The 15,255-nt window shown below is 38.4% G+C and overlaps 1 protein-coding gene across 2 annotated transcripts in view; it reads left to right on the top strand.

Annotated features, from left to right (window-relative positions):
* The window catches only part of AP1G1 (adaptor related protein complex 1 subunit gamma 1), a gene marked incomplete at its 5' end in the record, with an annotated part of 80,139 nt that overhangs the window by 53,281 nt on the left and 11,603 nt on the right, over window positions 1-15,255 (top strand). For both annotated transcript variants that reach the window (XM_082712330.1, XM_082712329.1), the window contains 9 exons: window positions 191-304; window positions 3,486-3,626; window positions 4,392-4,446; window positions 8,390-8,512; window positions 8,728-8,817; window positions 10,252-10,379; window positions 11,266-11,370; window positions 12,062-12,203; window positions 12,395-12,521. In XM_082712330.1, coding sequence (XP_082568456.1) covers window positions 191-304; window positions 3,486-3,626; window positions 4,392-4,446; window positions 8,390-8,512; window positions 8,728-8,817; window positions 10,252-10,379; window positions 11,266-11,370; window positions 12,062-12,203; window positions 12,395-12,521 — 1,025 coding nt within the window. The remainder of the gene's footprint in view (window positions 1-190; window positions 305-3,485; window positions 3,627-4,391; window positions 4,447-8,389; window positions 8,513-8,727; window positions 8,818-10,251; window positions 10,380-11,265; window positions 11,371-12,061; window positions 12,204-12,394; window positions 12,522-15,255) is intronic.

Here is a 15,255-nt window from a genome sequence, read left to right as displayed (position 1 = left end):
TTACCACTACTTAAGATTGTAGTGTCATTTATGTCTTTAAGATGTTACTATTACACTAATTCTGTCTTGACTTTTAAATATTTAAAGATACATAGTCATTAGACATCTTCTTTGTCATTATTTAAGTAGAGGAGGAACTGTCCTGAATTTTACATTTCATTTCTGTTTTCTGCAACTTTGTTTCATCCAGATACGTAGCTTTGACATCTTTGTTGAAGACGGTGCAGACAGATCATAACGCAGTACAGAGGCACAGAAGCACAATTGTGGACTGCTTAAAGGATTTGGATGTCTCAATAAAACGGTAACAGATTACTGATCGTTCTCTGCTCTACCCCCTACCTGATAACTTCATAATAGATCTGAGAATGAGTATGTTGCTATTTTTTATTTAGTCATTATTTTCACAGTTGAACTCTCTGCTGAGGAAATCCTTTTTAAGAGAGGATCGGCAGAGGGAAGGTTAGATCAGTGAGAGAGGCCAATAAGGAGTACTGAAGTGCACGCTGCGGTTCTCCTTGGTTTTTTGTACAGACAGGTACCTATGAGCTGGGGAGAGGTCTGCTTAACAGAAGTACTGTGCTATGTGTGCTGGAGGATGAAAATGCGGAGTGATCCATCGGCTAAGTGTTTTATCACAATGCTGAAACTCAGTTGCTGACAGCACACATTTTCCCACAGTACTTATGCCCTGAGATACTAGAAGCAGCTGTGTTTTTTTAGAACAGTACATCTAAGAATGACTGTTAGGCAGCAGATAGCACTTTGAAAAGGCATAATTTCTTTTCCCCAGTGGAGTAACTCGACTGAATCTATGGGAAGAACTGAGGGATGTTTGTAAAACCTAGTTAGAGTTAGCCTCAGTGAACTTTTGGTTGTCTGTTCAAATCCAGAATAAATCAGATTTGAAGTGATCTCTGAAACCATTCATTTAACAAATATCTATTGATATTAAGTTCCTTTTATTTTCAGAGAGCAGATGCTAAGCGCGTGAGCAATGTTAAGATAGACCTAAACTCAGCCACCATAACTCACCTAGTGCTTTGCACAGGAATTTTTTTTTAATTAAAAAATTTTTCTTTTAAAGATTTTTTTTAATATATTTTTTTAATTTATTATTTATTTGACAGTTAGAGATCACAAGTAGGCAGAGAGAGAGGAAGGGAAGCAGGCCTCCCGCTGAGCAGAGAGCCCGATGCGGGGCTCCATCCCAGGAATCTGGGATCATGACCTGAGCCGAAGGCAGAGGCTTTAACCCATAGAGCCACCCAGGCGCCCCTAAAGATTTTATTTTTAAGTGATCTCTGTACCCCAATGTGGGTCTTGAACCTACAACCCTATAAGAGTTGCATGCTCCACCAACTGAGCCAGCCAGGCACCCCAGGGTTTTTATTGTGGTTGGGGGCAGGGAGGTGCTTTGCACAGGGCGTATAAGCACCCTCTCAGTTGATTCTCAAAGCAAGCCAGTGAGACAGACTAGACAATTACTTCTATCCCAACTTAAATTAGTTAAAATACAGTCCTATAGGAATCCAATGATTTCCTCTAAACCTACCCCTATAAGGGGCAGACCTGGAAATAGAAATTATTTGTTTTTAAAAGATTTTATTTATTTATTTGACAGAGAGAGAGAGATCACAAGCAGGCAGAGAGGCAGGCAGAGGGAGAGGAGGAAGCAGGCTCCCCACCGAGCCGAGAGCCCGATGTGGGCTTGATTGCAGGACCCTGATATCATGACCTGAGCTGAAGGCACAGGCTTTCACCCACTGAGGCACTCAGGAGCCCCTGGGAATAGAAATTAGACCTCTGACTCGTATTGTGTTGTTTCTCTATTGCTTTTGATTGGGATTTGCATTTCAAAAGTAAAAACTGTGTCTTCTTGACAGGCTGTTTAACGGGTTCGGAGCTCAGACTCTGCAGCCTGAATGCCTCATTTCAAATTTTGGCTCTGTATTTATTAAACTTGCTTTGGTCACTTAACCTTTCTCTGCCTCAGTTGTCCCATATGTAAAATGCAAATGCAAGAGCACGCACTTCAGAGGCCCCTGTTTGGCTCAGTTGGTTAAGCGGTTAAGCGTCTTAACCTGCCTCAGGTTGGATCTCTGGGTCCTTGGATTGAGCCCCACGGTAGGCTTCCTGCTCAGTGGGGAGCCTGCTTTTCCCTCTCTCTCTCCCTCAACCTCTGCCCCTCCCCACCCCTCATTCTCTCTCTGTGAGCACCCACTTCAAAGGGTTATGCAGGATTAACGGGATTATATGTAAAGTACTTAAGCAGTGTACAAGAATTAGCTATTGTATCCCTATAAAGACTGAATGTTGTTCATAGATCAGCTAAGATGAAAGTATTTCTTACTTATTAAATTGGTATTTTGAAAGTAAATTATATACCATGTTTGAAATTACTGACCAAATATGAGAAGATGCATGTAGTAATCTTCTAACTTTTGCATGTCAAACACTGCCATTTTGCCTTGGTTGCCAAATTTGATAGGCAGTTACAGAAACTCTTATTTGCCCCCACAGCACATGCCCTTTTTCCTTTTTCATGGCCCTCATTCTCTCTTTTGTCCCCCCAGCCCCCACCAGCTTTATTGAGAAAAAAATTAAAATAAACATTGTATAAGTTTGATGTTTACAGGTACATTGATTTGATACATATTGTAAAATAGTTACCACCATGGCATTAGGACACCTGAGTCACACTACATAGTTACCATTTCTTTTTTGTACTGAGAATAGTTGAGATCTGTTCCCTTAGCAACTTGCAAGTATATAATCCATTTTTATAATTATTTTTGTTGTCATGCTCTGCATTAGATCCCCAGAATTTACCTATTTTATGGCTGAAGTTTGTACCTTTTGATCGACACCCCCCCCACACCCCAGACCCTGGTAACCACCATTCTAGTCTGTTTCTATGCTTTTGACTTTTTTAGCTTCCAGGTGTAGGTGACATCATACAGTATTTGTTTTTCTCTGACTTATTTCGCTTATCATAATACCTTCAAAGTGTGTTTTTATTCCAATTTTCTGTATATCTTTTGATGTAGACTGTTATATCATCTTTGAACAGAAATGGATATAATAAAAGGTGAATGTCATGGCTTTATCACATTTTTAAGGAATAATGCAAAGGGGTATCTTTCGGTCATACTTTTGTTGCTTCTCTTTTTGAGCCTTTTAAGTATTCTGAATTTTAGCTTCTTAGACTGTTGAACCCAAACTGCATTTTTGGTCATAGGTAGTGTATCTTTTAGAGCTTTTTGAGGAAAAGTGTTGAATGAAGATTCAAAATGCTAAAACTAACCTTGTTAACTTAGTTGTCTTGTGTACAAAGATTGCAATTACAAGATCATGGAAGGACATCAATATATCTGCCAGTACTTGATGTTCAGAAACAATACACCTGGGTCTTTGTTTTGTTCCTGCTATAAATATCATAACCTTTTTTTTTTTTTTTTTTTTTAATGTTTTCCCTCTGCAAGGCGTGCAATGGAATTGAGTTTTGCCCTGGTAAATGGGAATAATATCCGAGGCATGATGAAGGAATTACTTTATTTTCTGGATTCCTGTGAGCCAGAATTTAAAGCAGACTGTGCATCTGGAATCTTTCTTGCTGCAGAGAAGTAAGATTTAATTTTTTACATTCATTGATAAAAGATGCTTGGAACTTTTTGAAAGCATCTTTACAACTTGGGGAAAATGTTGTATGTTGTAAACCTCTTTAAAATGTGTAATGTTTATTTCAACCTCCCAGTTGGAAATTTGCTTCATTAGAAGGTGATTCTAGTCAGTATTTAAGTATGCTAAGACCAAAAACAGCCCACTTTTATAAAATGTCCTCTTATATCTGTTCTTCAACTTCTCATCTATGAAGAAGAGAATAGAGAAGCTTTTTTTTTGTTTCTTTGTGGGTTTTGGGTAGAGAATAGAAAGACTATAGTGTCACAGCATCTAAATTGTGATTCTGTGTAAAACTTTTAGGAAGAAATACCTCAATTTTAGTAGTGTGTTTATTTCTCCTCTCTGCACTGTGAATTTAAGGAAATGAGTTTCTAGTCCTGGTATTGTTTGGATCCCTTTTCTTTCTTCTCTGTCCTTCTGCTTTGTCTTCGTGATCTGTTTTCTGAAAAACTGGAGATGGAGTCCCATGTCTCAGCTCAGTAACTCGTGTTACAGTTATTAATGGGGAAACATCTGAGTTTGTGTAGCATTTCATTACCCTTTGAAATGGGGGTAGCTGCTAGATTTGAAGGTAAGATTTGCCTCCAAAATAATCACTTTACCAGTAAACCTAAAAAAGATTATAGGACAGGATTTTTGAAAGTCACTGAGCACAGAATATAGTTCACAGGTTCCAGTAATTTCATCTGGTGCCGTTATTTCCCCAGGTATGCACCTTCCAAACGGTGGCACATAGACACGATTATGCGTGTTCTGACAACGGTAAGTACTGTTTTCTTAGTCAACATATACCAGGTGCAGGATGTGCTGATTAATGAGGCAGACAAATCTCTTGTTCTCAGGAGGGTTTACATTCTAGTTCTAGTGGGAGAGATGAGAAATTCATGGAGAAATACGTACTATCCTGTTAGGCAAGAAAAAAATACTACGAGAAACAGTGAAGCAGCATGAAGGACTACAGCGATGGCAGGAGAGAGTGGAATATGGGGGCAGCGGGCCAGTTCTTTTTTAGATAGAGTAGTCAGGGCAGGTCACTCAGAGGAGGTGACACTTGAGGAGAGAGCGCAGTGAAAGGAGGAGCCGTGCCAAGGTTTGGGGGAATAGCAAGTGTTGCAAAGCTCTTGAGTGGCAGCAAGTGTGGCCTGCTTGGAGGCAAGAAGGCGGCAAGTGAAGCCAGTAGCATGAGAGGCAGAGAATGGTAGGACTGAAGCAGGAGCTAGGTTATGTAGGGCCTGTGAGGAGTTTGGAAGCCATTGGAGGGTTTTGAATGACTACATTTATTCTGGTTTTAAAATTACAAATTTATAAGTTATTCTTTCTTTGGCAGTCTTCCAGAGTTTTGGAGCATCTCTATTTATCATTCAATTAATAGAAATCAGAGATTTAACAGTTAAAATGAAAGTGTTGTGGCAAATAAAGAAAACATAACTACCTATGTTTAATTGCTGTGTCAGAAATAGATACCATAAAGGGAAATTTCCATAGGTTTAATCACATTAAAATTCAAAATTTGTAAGGCAAAAGGGAAAAAATCTACAGAGTTAAAAGGCAAATGACAAGTGGAGAAAAACACTGTAACATATGACAGCATGTTAATATCTTTAATCTATAAATAGTTTACAATTAATAAGAAAAAAATCAAACACTGTAATGGAAAGATTGGCATTTGAATCAGACATTTCACAAAAGAAGAAAGAAATGGCTAGTTAACATTGACAAATACCCTTACTAATAAAGAAATTTTACTTATAAAATTACAAGGGAGATATCATTTTTCACTTGTCTTTTTTTTTTTTTTTAAGATTTTATTTATTTATCAGAGAGAGAGTGGGAGAAAGCAAGCACAGGCAGACAGAATGGCAGGCAGAGGCAGAGGGAGAAGCAGGCTCCCCGCTGAGCAAGGAGCCCGATGTGGGACTCGATCCCAGGACGCTGGGATCATGACCTGAGCTGAAGGCAGCTGCTTAACCAACTGAGCCACCCAGGCGTCCCACTTGTCTTACTTTTTAATCAAATTCCTAGTGGTAGTTAGAAAATAGAGAAATAGGCAGTACCCTCCACTTTGTATTGGGTATAAAATGGTGCCATTTTTCCAGAGTAGACTTCCAGAAATCAAGATTTGGCCTCTTAACTGACTGAGGCACCCAGGCACCCCTAGTTTATACCTTTGAATACAGTCATTGTCTTTTTAGTAATTTATCTTGGAAAAATAAAAGGACAAGTATACAGAAACATATATACAAAGATATTCATCTCAATCTTGTTTATAATGGGAGAAAACTGGAAATAAATACAAGTCTCCAATTGGGCATTGGTTAAGCAAGTTATGAAACGTGTCTGTAGGAAGGAATGAGATTGTTAAAATTACCGTGTGTGTATATATATTTGTTGCTGTGGGATTCTGTTTTGACATGCTGGTTTGCTAGTTTACTTGAATTAACTTCATGAAAAGTTAATTCACTAATGAAGAAATTATATTTTAACAAAAACTGTGAATCAGGACACATTTTTTAGTTTTTATAAGGCTTAAGAGAAGAGAAAATTAAAGCTCTTGAAGAAATATGTTCTCAGTGCTTCATTCTTTTAATTTTTCCAATTGATTTCTATAGTCTTATTATGGTCCTATGATTTTTCCTCTTTAACCTGTTGATGTGCTGGATTACATTAATTGATTTTTGAATGTTGAACTAACCTTCCATACCTAGAATAAATCCAACCTGGTTGTGGTATGTAGTTCTTTTTATACATTGCTATGTTTGATTTGCTAATAGATTTTTTAGGATTTTTGCATCTCTACTGGTGAGAGATACTGGTCTGTAATTTTCTTTGACCTCTGTGTTACTTAGTTGTGTAGTCTCCAAATATTTTGGGATGTCTTAGCTATCTTTGTGTTACTGATTCCTAGTTAAATCTTATATGACTTTTCTTTCTTTCTTTCTTTATTTTTTAAAAAAGTTTTATTTATTTATTTGAGAGAGAGAGAACACAAGTGGTGGGAGACGGGCAGAGGGAGAAGCACACTCCCCAGCGAGCAGGAAGCTTAACATGGGGCTAGATCCCAGGACCTCAGAATCATGACCTGAGCGGAAGGCAGACTCTCAGCCAACTGAGCCACCCAGATGCCCCTGTCTTTTTTTTTTTTTTTTTTTTTTTTTTTTTAATTTGAGATCTTTCTGGGGCCTCTGCCTGGCTGAGTTGGTAGAGGACGTGTCTCTTGATCTCACTGTCAGGAGTCTGTGCACCAAGTTGGACTTGGAACCTACTGTAAATAAATAAATAAATAAAAATAAATTTGAGATTTTTAATGGCCCAGAATATGGTTTGTCTTGGTGAATGTTCCATTTGAGCTTGAGAATAATGTGTTTTCTGCTGTTGGATGAAGTGGTGTATAAATGTCAGTTAGATCATGTTAATGCTTTCTATTACTTAAAACATTACTTTTTTTCATTAGGAAAGAAGAATGTAAAACAGTTACTTATTTTTTCACTTCTGTCCATTCCTTTTTGACTATTTCCCCAAACTTCTTTCTCCTCTGGTTTTGTGTGTTTTTTTTTTAGCAGGTGTGGGTATCCCAATCATCTGGGTTTTTTTTCTTTTTCTGTTTCTGTTTCTCTTTTTCTCCTTTCCCTTTTTCTCTTTCTCTTTGTTTCTCTTTCTTCCTTTCCTTGGTCTCATTCTTCTAGGTCAGATCTGGTCTTCTGTCCTTGATCAAGGTGGGCTGATACGAGGCACAGGTTCCACTGTTTATATGTCCTGCACAGCTTGGTTATCATAATCCTCTGACAAGGCCAAGGTTTAGTTTCCTCAGAGGTTAAATAGCTTTACTTTGTTGCATGGTTGCGAACAGTACCTCAGATTCTACTAGTCAAGAGGACATTGGAGAGACCAGGTTTGTTTTTGTTTTTAGTGTGCATGATTGAATACAAAATATTTCTCCTTTCTGGGACGAATGGTTCTTTAATTTTTATAAACTCTAGTTTTCAAAGGACAGTGTGATATTTTAAATAAATTGCAGAAAGATTACTATTCTTATTTAAAATGCTGCCTTTTAAAAAATAAAATAAAATAAAATGCTGCCTTTTGGGGGTGCCTGGGTGGTTCAGTCAGTTAAGCTTCTACCTTAGGTTCAAGGTCATGATCCCCAGGGTCCTGCTCAGCAGGGAGTCTGTTTCTACTTCTGCCTCATCCCCCATTCATTCACATGCAGGCACACACTCTCTCTCAAATAAATAAATAAAATCTTAAAAGAAATTTTTAAAAATGCTGCTTTTCTGGACTGCTGATATATACTCCCCTCTCCGTCCCCCAGAGTGATGTGGCTTCTCTGGCTAGCCCATATGAATTTAACTGTGTTGGGGAGTTGTGAGAGGGACAGATTGTTGTAGTTAAGTTCCCAGTGATTGTACTTCATACGTTTTTGAACTCTTAAACCTAATCTGTTTTGATAAAGGTCCTTTATATTTTACTTTTACTTTGACAGAAGAGATTTTTAAATTTTTTATAAAATTAATAAAATGAGAATATTCATTTAAATAAGAAGTAAGTCATTTGAATAACTAAAATTGAAGTTTGAGCTGCGTATACACCTGAGAATTGGAACCAGCTTTATCTCTGAGGATGCTCTGTAGTCATCTCCTTTGAATAAAAGCAATAGCTTTTATGATCATTACGGTGTGTTTCTAAGGGTAACTGCGTTTCCTTTTAGGCAGGAAGCTATGTTCGTGATGATGCGGTCCCCAACTTGATCCAGTTAATAACCAATAGTGTGGAGATGCACGCCTATACTGTCCAGCGCTTGTACAAAGCAATTCTTGGTGATTATTCTCAAGTAGGTACTTTCTGCTTTGGCGGGGAAAATACGCATTATGTTCCTGGTGTGTTCTTACTACTAACACTCCAGATACATATTTCCTGGTTTTGACCTTTATGATTAGATGACGTGTGATTTGCATTAATCCTTGCAAGGATTAATTAAAGCCTTTAATTAATTAAATTAAATTAATTAATTAAAGCCTTTGACACATGGTGACTTTCTTTTGACAGCAACCTTTGGTACAAGTGGCTGCGTGGTGTATAGGTGAATATGGAGATCTTCTTGTATCAGGCCAGTGTGAAGAGGAAGAACCTATTCAGGTACTCCTTGTTACTCTTTCAGGTGGGGGAAAATAGTAGTTTTGGTTAGAGGAGGATAGTGTTCAATGAGGAGTTGAGGTTCATTCCTAAAAAACCTGTTAAAGAAGGTAATGCCAGAATTATATTGGGAAACTTGCCAGTTTTTGAGATGGAACTTACTAGCCCTATGTGAGATTTTTTTTTTTAAATTTATTTATTTGACAGATCACAAGTGGGCAGAGAGGCAGGCAGAGATAGGGGAAAGCAGGCTCCCCGCTGAGCAGAGAGCCTGATGCGGGGCTTGATCCCAGAACCCACTGAGCCACCCAGGTGCCCCCCTATGTGAGATTTTTAAACCACCTGCAGACTGACTCTCAGCTCCATCAGACTAAAATACATTGTTTCTCCTACCCTGTGACTTGATGAGAAGAAATGAGACATATCTGTGTTTGCATTTGCTTCTTAAAAGGCTGGCTTTAGGGGCGCCTGGGTGGCTCAGTAGGTTAAGCCTCTGCCTTCAGCTCAGGTCATGATCTCGGGGGTCCTGGATAGAGCCCCAGGTCAAGCCCTCTGCTCAGTGGGGAGCCTACTTCTCCCTCTCTCTCTGCTGCCTCTCTGCCTACTTGTGATCTCTCTGTCAAATATATAAATAAAATCTTAAAAAAAATACAATATGCTTTCATTTATTTGTGGAGCATAAGAAATAACACGGAGGACATGGGGAGATGGAGAGGAGAAGAGCTGAGGGAAATTGGAGGGGGAGGTGAACCATGAGAGACTGTGGACTTTGAAAAACAACCTGAGGGTTTTGAAGGGGCGGTGGGGGGCGGGGGGAAGTTGGGTGAGCCTAGTGGTGGGTATTATGGAGGGCATGTATTGCATGGAGCACTGGGTGTGGTGCATAAACATTGAATTCTGGTACACTGAAAGGAAATTTAAAAAATAAATAATTGGGGCGCCTGGGTGGCTCAGTGGGTTAAAGCCTCTGCCTTTGGCTCAGGTCATGATCCCAGGGTCCTGGGATCGAAGTGGGGAGCCTGCTTCCATTCCTCTCTCTCTGCCTGCTTGTGATCTCTGCCTGTCAAATAAATAAAATAAAAAAAAAATTAAAATTAAAAAAAAAACTGGCTTTAGGAGAAGTTGTGACAACAGCACTTAAACTCTATTTATCCTTTTATTTTCTTCCCTTATTTCTGCCCCTTGAAACTAATATAATGTGTCTCGCAGCCCCCATTGGGTATTTTCCACTCTTTTTTTTTTTTTTTTTTTTAAACCTCCCTCCTACCTGCCTCTCATTGATGGATCAGCGTGGACATTTAATGGTGGCGAAGCACAGGTTGTGTTAGAAGTTTTGGTAATGATGGTAGGGTTGTCTTTCTGGTGGCATCCTGTGACTTGAAATCAGATTTAGCTATCTACTGTTAGAATTCATCCTATTTTTTTTTCCTTCCCCAGGTAACAGAAGATGAAGTGTTGGATATTTTAGAAAGTGTCTTAATCTCTAATATGTCCACCTCTGTGACCCGAGGTTATGCCCTCACTGCCATTATGAAGCTTTCTACTCGATTCACCTGTACTGTAAAGTGAGTATGGAGAAAAAGTAGAATGGACATGTTATTTATAATTTTTAAAAACTCTTGTTATGGAAAATTTCAAGCAAAGGCAAAAATAGGATAGTAAAATGAATTTTATATTTTATATACCTGTTTTTCCATGATAGTAATCATTAACTTGTGGTTCATCCTTATTTTATCTATACTTTGCTCCCTGTTACCCTCACACCCCACCACTTATTTTTTTGAAGGTAAAAAGTTATGTTTTTAAAATTTGATTTCTAATACCTTTTCTCTTGTTTAAAGTAGAGAAGTTACTTCCCTATATAAGGGCTCTGGTTTATTATAGTATTTTGAGATGTTTGAAGAGGAAGAAAATCACAAAGGTTTTGGTGGTCAAATGTTTACTTAAAGTTCTGCTGTTCACTATTTTGAATAAAAGTCAGTTGGATTAGTTTCCCAGCCAGGTATCTTAAGGCAAACTTAGTTCTCTTAGATTTTCTGTAAGGCCATGTGAAAAAGTGTATTTTTTACTAACTCTTTAAATTGTAAACTAGAAGAATTTATTGTTAGGTAATAACATTTTAGTGATAAAAGCTTATTTTAAAGGTGTTGAGAGAATGAACATTACATGCTTCTTTTGTAACAGATTAATAATTGGTACTTTTTTCTAGCAAATTTTAGGGATGGGACATTTAACAGACAAAATCTAATATTACAGTTAGAACAAGTACAGTGGTACATGATGGTGTTGAAGTGTGTGTTGGATAAAAGAAGACAAAGGAAAGGGGTTTTGTTTTTGAAAAGATACGTAAATTAAGGAAAGAGGAATGGAAACTCTGGTTTGTTTGTTCTCTCTGCTTGTTTATGAACTTTCTTTTGGGTATTTGAATTTGTTTGTCATTTTATCCCAAAGCCGAATTAAGAAAGTGGTTTCAATCTATGGAAGCAGCATTGATGTGGAACTCCAGCAGAGGGCAGTAGAATATAATGCACTTTTTAAGAAATATGACCATATGAGGTAAGTGAAAGAAGCTGAGCAGTGCATGTCGCTGTTAGCATCCTGAACACATTGTCATGATAATCCACAAAGAAGACTCATTCCTTGTGCTTGATTACCTGGACCTCACAAAGCTGTTTAGTCCTAATTGCTTGACTGCTTTTATTGGGGTCTGTCCTCTATTCTGCCTGCTCTGTAAAGACTTAAGTCAGCCGTGTCCTCCTGTTCACCTTCTCCCCTTTCTTTTGGCGAGAAATGTTTGCTTCATGTTTCATTTTATTGGGTTAAGAAATAGGAGTTTTGGTGTTTTTTTTTTTTTTTTTTTTTTTCAACGGAATCTCATTCCAGTATTTAACTCTGTGACATACGATCTTTTTTTCCACTTCTGTTATGCAGTGTCTTCTTGATTGGAACTTGTTAATTCCTACTTATTTACCTCTCTTTCATTCCAATTTCTCTATCAACCGAGAAATCCCAGTCTCTCGGGATTTAAGTAGACAGTTTGTCTATTCAAGGTTTTTTGCCTGCCCTTAATCCAGCCAGGAATTTAGGTCATGTATTCTTGTAATCCACCTTCTATTTTAGTGTGTGTGTTACAGAGTGGGGAGGGGAGATGGCTGTCCATATTTGACTCCAATATAGTAACAGTGATTGTCTTGGGTAGGGAATCTAGGTTAACTGCCTAGAATTTAACCACTTCAGATTCTTCCAGGTCTGCCCTCCTTGAGAGAATGCCTGTCATGGAAAAAGTAACCACAAATGGCCCTACTGAGATTGTGCAGACAAATGGAGAGACAGAACCAGCTCCACTAGAGACCAAACCACCACCCTCTGGGCCACAGCCCACCAGCCAGGTAGCTTTTCACTTGCTTATCTGGGAATCCTCATGATCTTAACAGTTCCTTATCGCCTCTCAGCTGATTCCCTTCAGTGTTCCTGGATTGATTGATGGCTCTCTTCTTTATTTTTAAGTGTTGAAAGAGCTTTGCCTTCATTGTAGATTAGACAAATGACTAATGAATTGAGGTATTATTTCCTTGTATAGGCCAATGATTTACTGGATTTGTTGGGAGGAAATGACATAACACCTGTTATTCCAACTGCACCTACAAGCAAACCAGCTTCTGCTGGTGGAGAACTTCTTGATTTGCTGGGAGACATCAACCTTACAGGTGAGACCAGACTGGAGTTACTTAATGCTTTGGCTGGGGTTAAAAGCCTTAGGGAAAAACTACACTGAACATAGACTTTCTGGCATGTGAAGCAATTAAAGAGGGGAGAAGCTAAGTGAGAAGTAGGAATGGAATCTTAACATCTGGGATGTAAACTGCCATGCTAGTATTCTAGAGCTAATTCACAGGGAATAAAGAGTCCAATTTTTAATTTTGGGAGGATAAATTGCTCTCCTAGTATTTAAGATAGAAAGGACTTTCTCTTTCAGGCTACAAAAGAAATATATTTCAAGTCACTTCTGCTTTTACTTAGTGCCCTAAGACATCACTTTTTCTATGTTTCTTTCTACTCATGATCAGCTTTCAGTAGCCAAGGCCATTTGTAGAGAGTGGAGAGATGTTAACCTATTTTCCTCTCACCTTCTTGGAACAATGGAGGGAGAAAATTGTCCATGATGATAATATTCAAACATAACTTTTCATTTGGGAACATTTTTTTCTTTTCTTTTAAGATCTTATTTATTTATTTGACAGAGAGAGAGAGATAGTGAAAGAGGGGACACAAGCAGGGAAAGTGGGAGAGGGAGAAGCAGGCTTCCCGCCAAGCAGGGAGCCCTATGTGGGCCTCTATCCCAGGATCCTGGGATCATGACCTGAGCCAAAGGCAGATGATTAATGACTAAGCCACCCAGGTGCCCCTGGCACATTTTTTTTCTTCTGTTTGTTTGTATGTAGTAAACATTAGTGATTGTTGATGTATTCATAACATTATGAACCCTGAGTCCAAACGTATTACTGTAGCATATAATTTCTATCTCAAGTGATTTCTTTAAAAGTATAATGGTGAGTTACTGCATATATGACCTCAAATAGAAAGTAGCCATAGGGTGAGGATTTTGGCTGCTCATCTAGACAAGCTACGAGAGGCTAAATGATTTTTCCTAACACAGCTTCTTCCCAGAGCTTACAGTTTATATTTATGTCTTAACAAAATTTTAAAATGTTACTGATGCGTACTTTTGAGTCATTCCCAGATAGTTCCACATCCTCAGATGCCATAGCTCTACTGGATATATCAAAAAGCAAAAACAGCCCCTTAGTTAAAACATAGTGTAGCGGTGCCTGGGTGGCTCAGTGGGTAAGCCTCTGCCTTTAGCTCAGGTCATGATCTCGGGGTCCTGAGATCAAGCCGCAAGTTGGGTTCTCTGCTCAGTGGGGAGCCTGCTTCCTCCTCTCTCTCTCTGCCTGCCTCTCTGCCTACTTGTGATCTCTCTCTGTCAAATAAATAAATAAAATCTTTAAAAAAATAAAACCAACCATAGTATGTAGATGATTCAATTACTTATTCACGTATTAGCATTTCTGTGTTAGTTCATACTCTTCACAATTATAATTTTAGATGGTTGTCCAATATTGCATTAAAAGGTTTGCATCATTATTTACTCAGTTCCTTACTATTAGATGTTTTGTTTCAGATATTTCTTGTAATGAATGCCTCAACAAATGTCATCATTACATTGATTTTCTCTTATTTTGGATTACATACTTAGATCAGGTTACTCAGCATTTCTGGTTCTGTTTAAAGTAAAGATGGGAGGTGCCTGGCAGGCTGAATCAGTAGAGCATGTACCTCTTCATCTTGGGATTGTGGGTCCGAGCCCAGCTTGGATGTAGAGATTACTTAAAAATAAAATCTTTTAAAATAAAAAAAGGATGGGGGTGCCTGGGTGGCTCAGTCACTTAAGCATTAGCCTTCAGCTAGGGTCATGATCCCAAGGTCCTGGGATCAAGCCCAGCATGGGCCTCTGCTCATCAGGGAGTCAGCTTCTCCCTCACCCTCTTCTTGCCTCTCCCCCTGCTTCTGCTCTCTCTGTCAAATAAATAAATAACATTAAAAAAATAATAATTTAAGAAGGATGATAACTATTTTACCTTATGAGCTCTTTGTGAGGAATGGTGGCTTATTCAGTACATACAGGACACATAGTAGGCACTTAGTAAATGTTGTATCTTTTCCTCAGTAGCATGTGGCTACCAGTTTCACTGTATAGTCATAAGCATTATGGATTTTCATTTTTTAAAAAACCCTACCAGGTAAAAGATTGGCCCTATTATTTTGTTAAATTTTAATTTTTTCCATCACAGGGATAGTTATATCTATCTATATTTTTGCACATGGATTTCTAAAGAATTTTTTTTTTTTAAGATTTTATTTATTTATCAGAGAGAGAGAAGGGGAGAGAGCGAGCACAGGCAGACAGAATGACAGGCAGAGGCAGAGGGAGAAGCAGGCTCCCCGCCGGGTAAGGAGCCTGATGTGGGACTCGATCCCAGCACGCTGGAATCATGACCTGAGCTGAAGGCAGCTGCTCAACCAACTGAGCCACCCAGGCGCCCCTGCACATGGATTTCTTTTTTGAATATTCCTTTTGTATCTTAAACTCATTTATCGGGGGTGGGGGTTTAATGTTTTGTTTTGTTTTTGTTTTTACTTTCTTTCCTAGTGTTACATGAAAAAGCAGACTGGTAAAACAGTAAAAGAGCCTGGATCTTCCTTACTTATAATGTGTTTTAAATGTATTTTCCCATTTTCTTTATTAGGTTAGACATTTTTTTTTTTTAGGTTAGACATTTTTGAGGATTATATTCTTTAAGCCCTCATTAATTATAGTCCTGTATTGTAATGCATAATCATTTAAGTAAGTGGAATTTAGGAAATAAATTTAGTGTGTCT

This window comes from Mustela nivalis, assembly GCF_964662115.1.
Source record: "Mustela nivalis genome assembly, chromosome: 18".
NCBI lineage: Eukaryota > Metazoa > Chordata > Mammalia > Carnivora > Mustelidae > Mustela > Mustela nivalis.
This window is presented reverse-complemented; position numbering and strand designations above follow the sequence as displayed.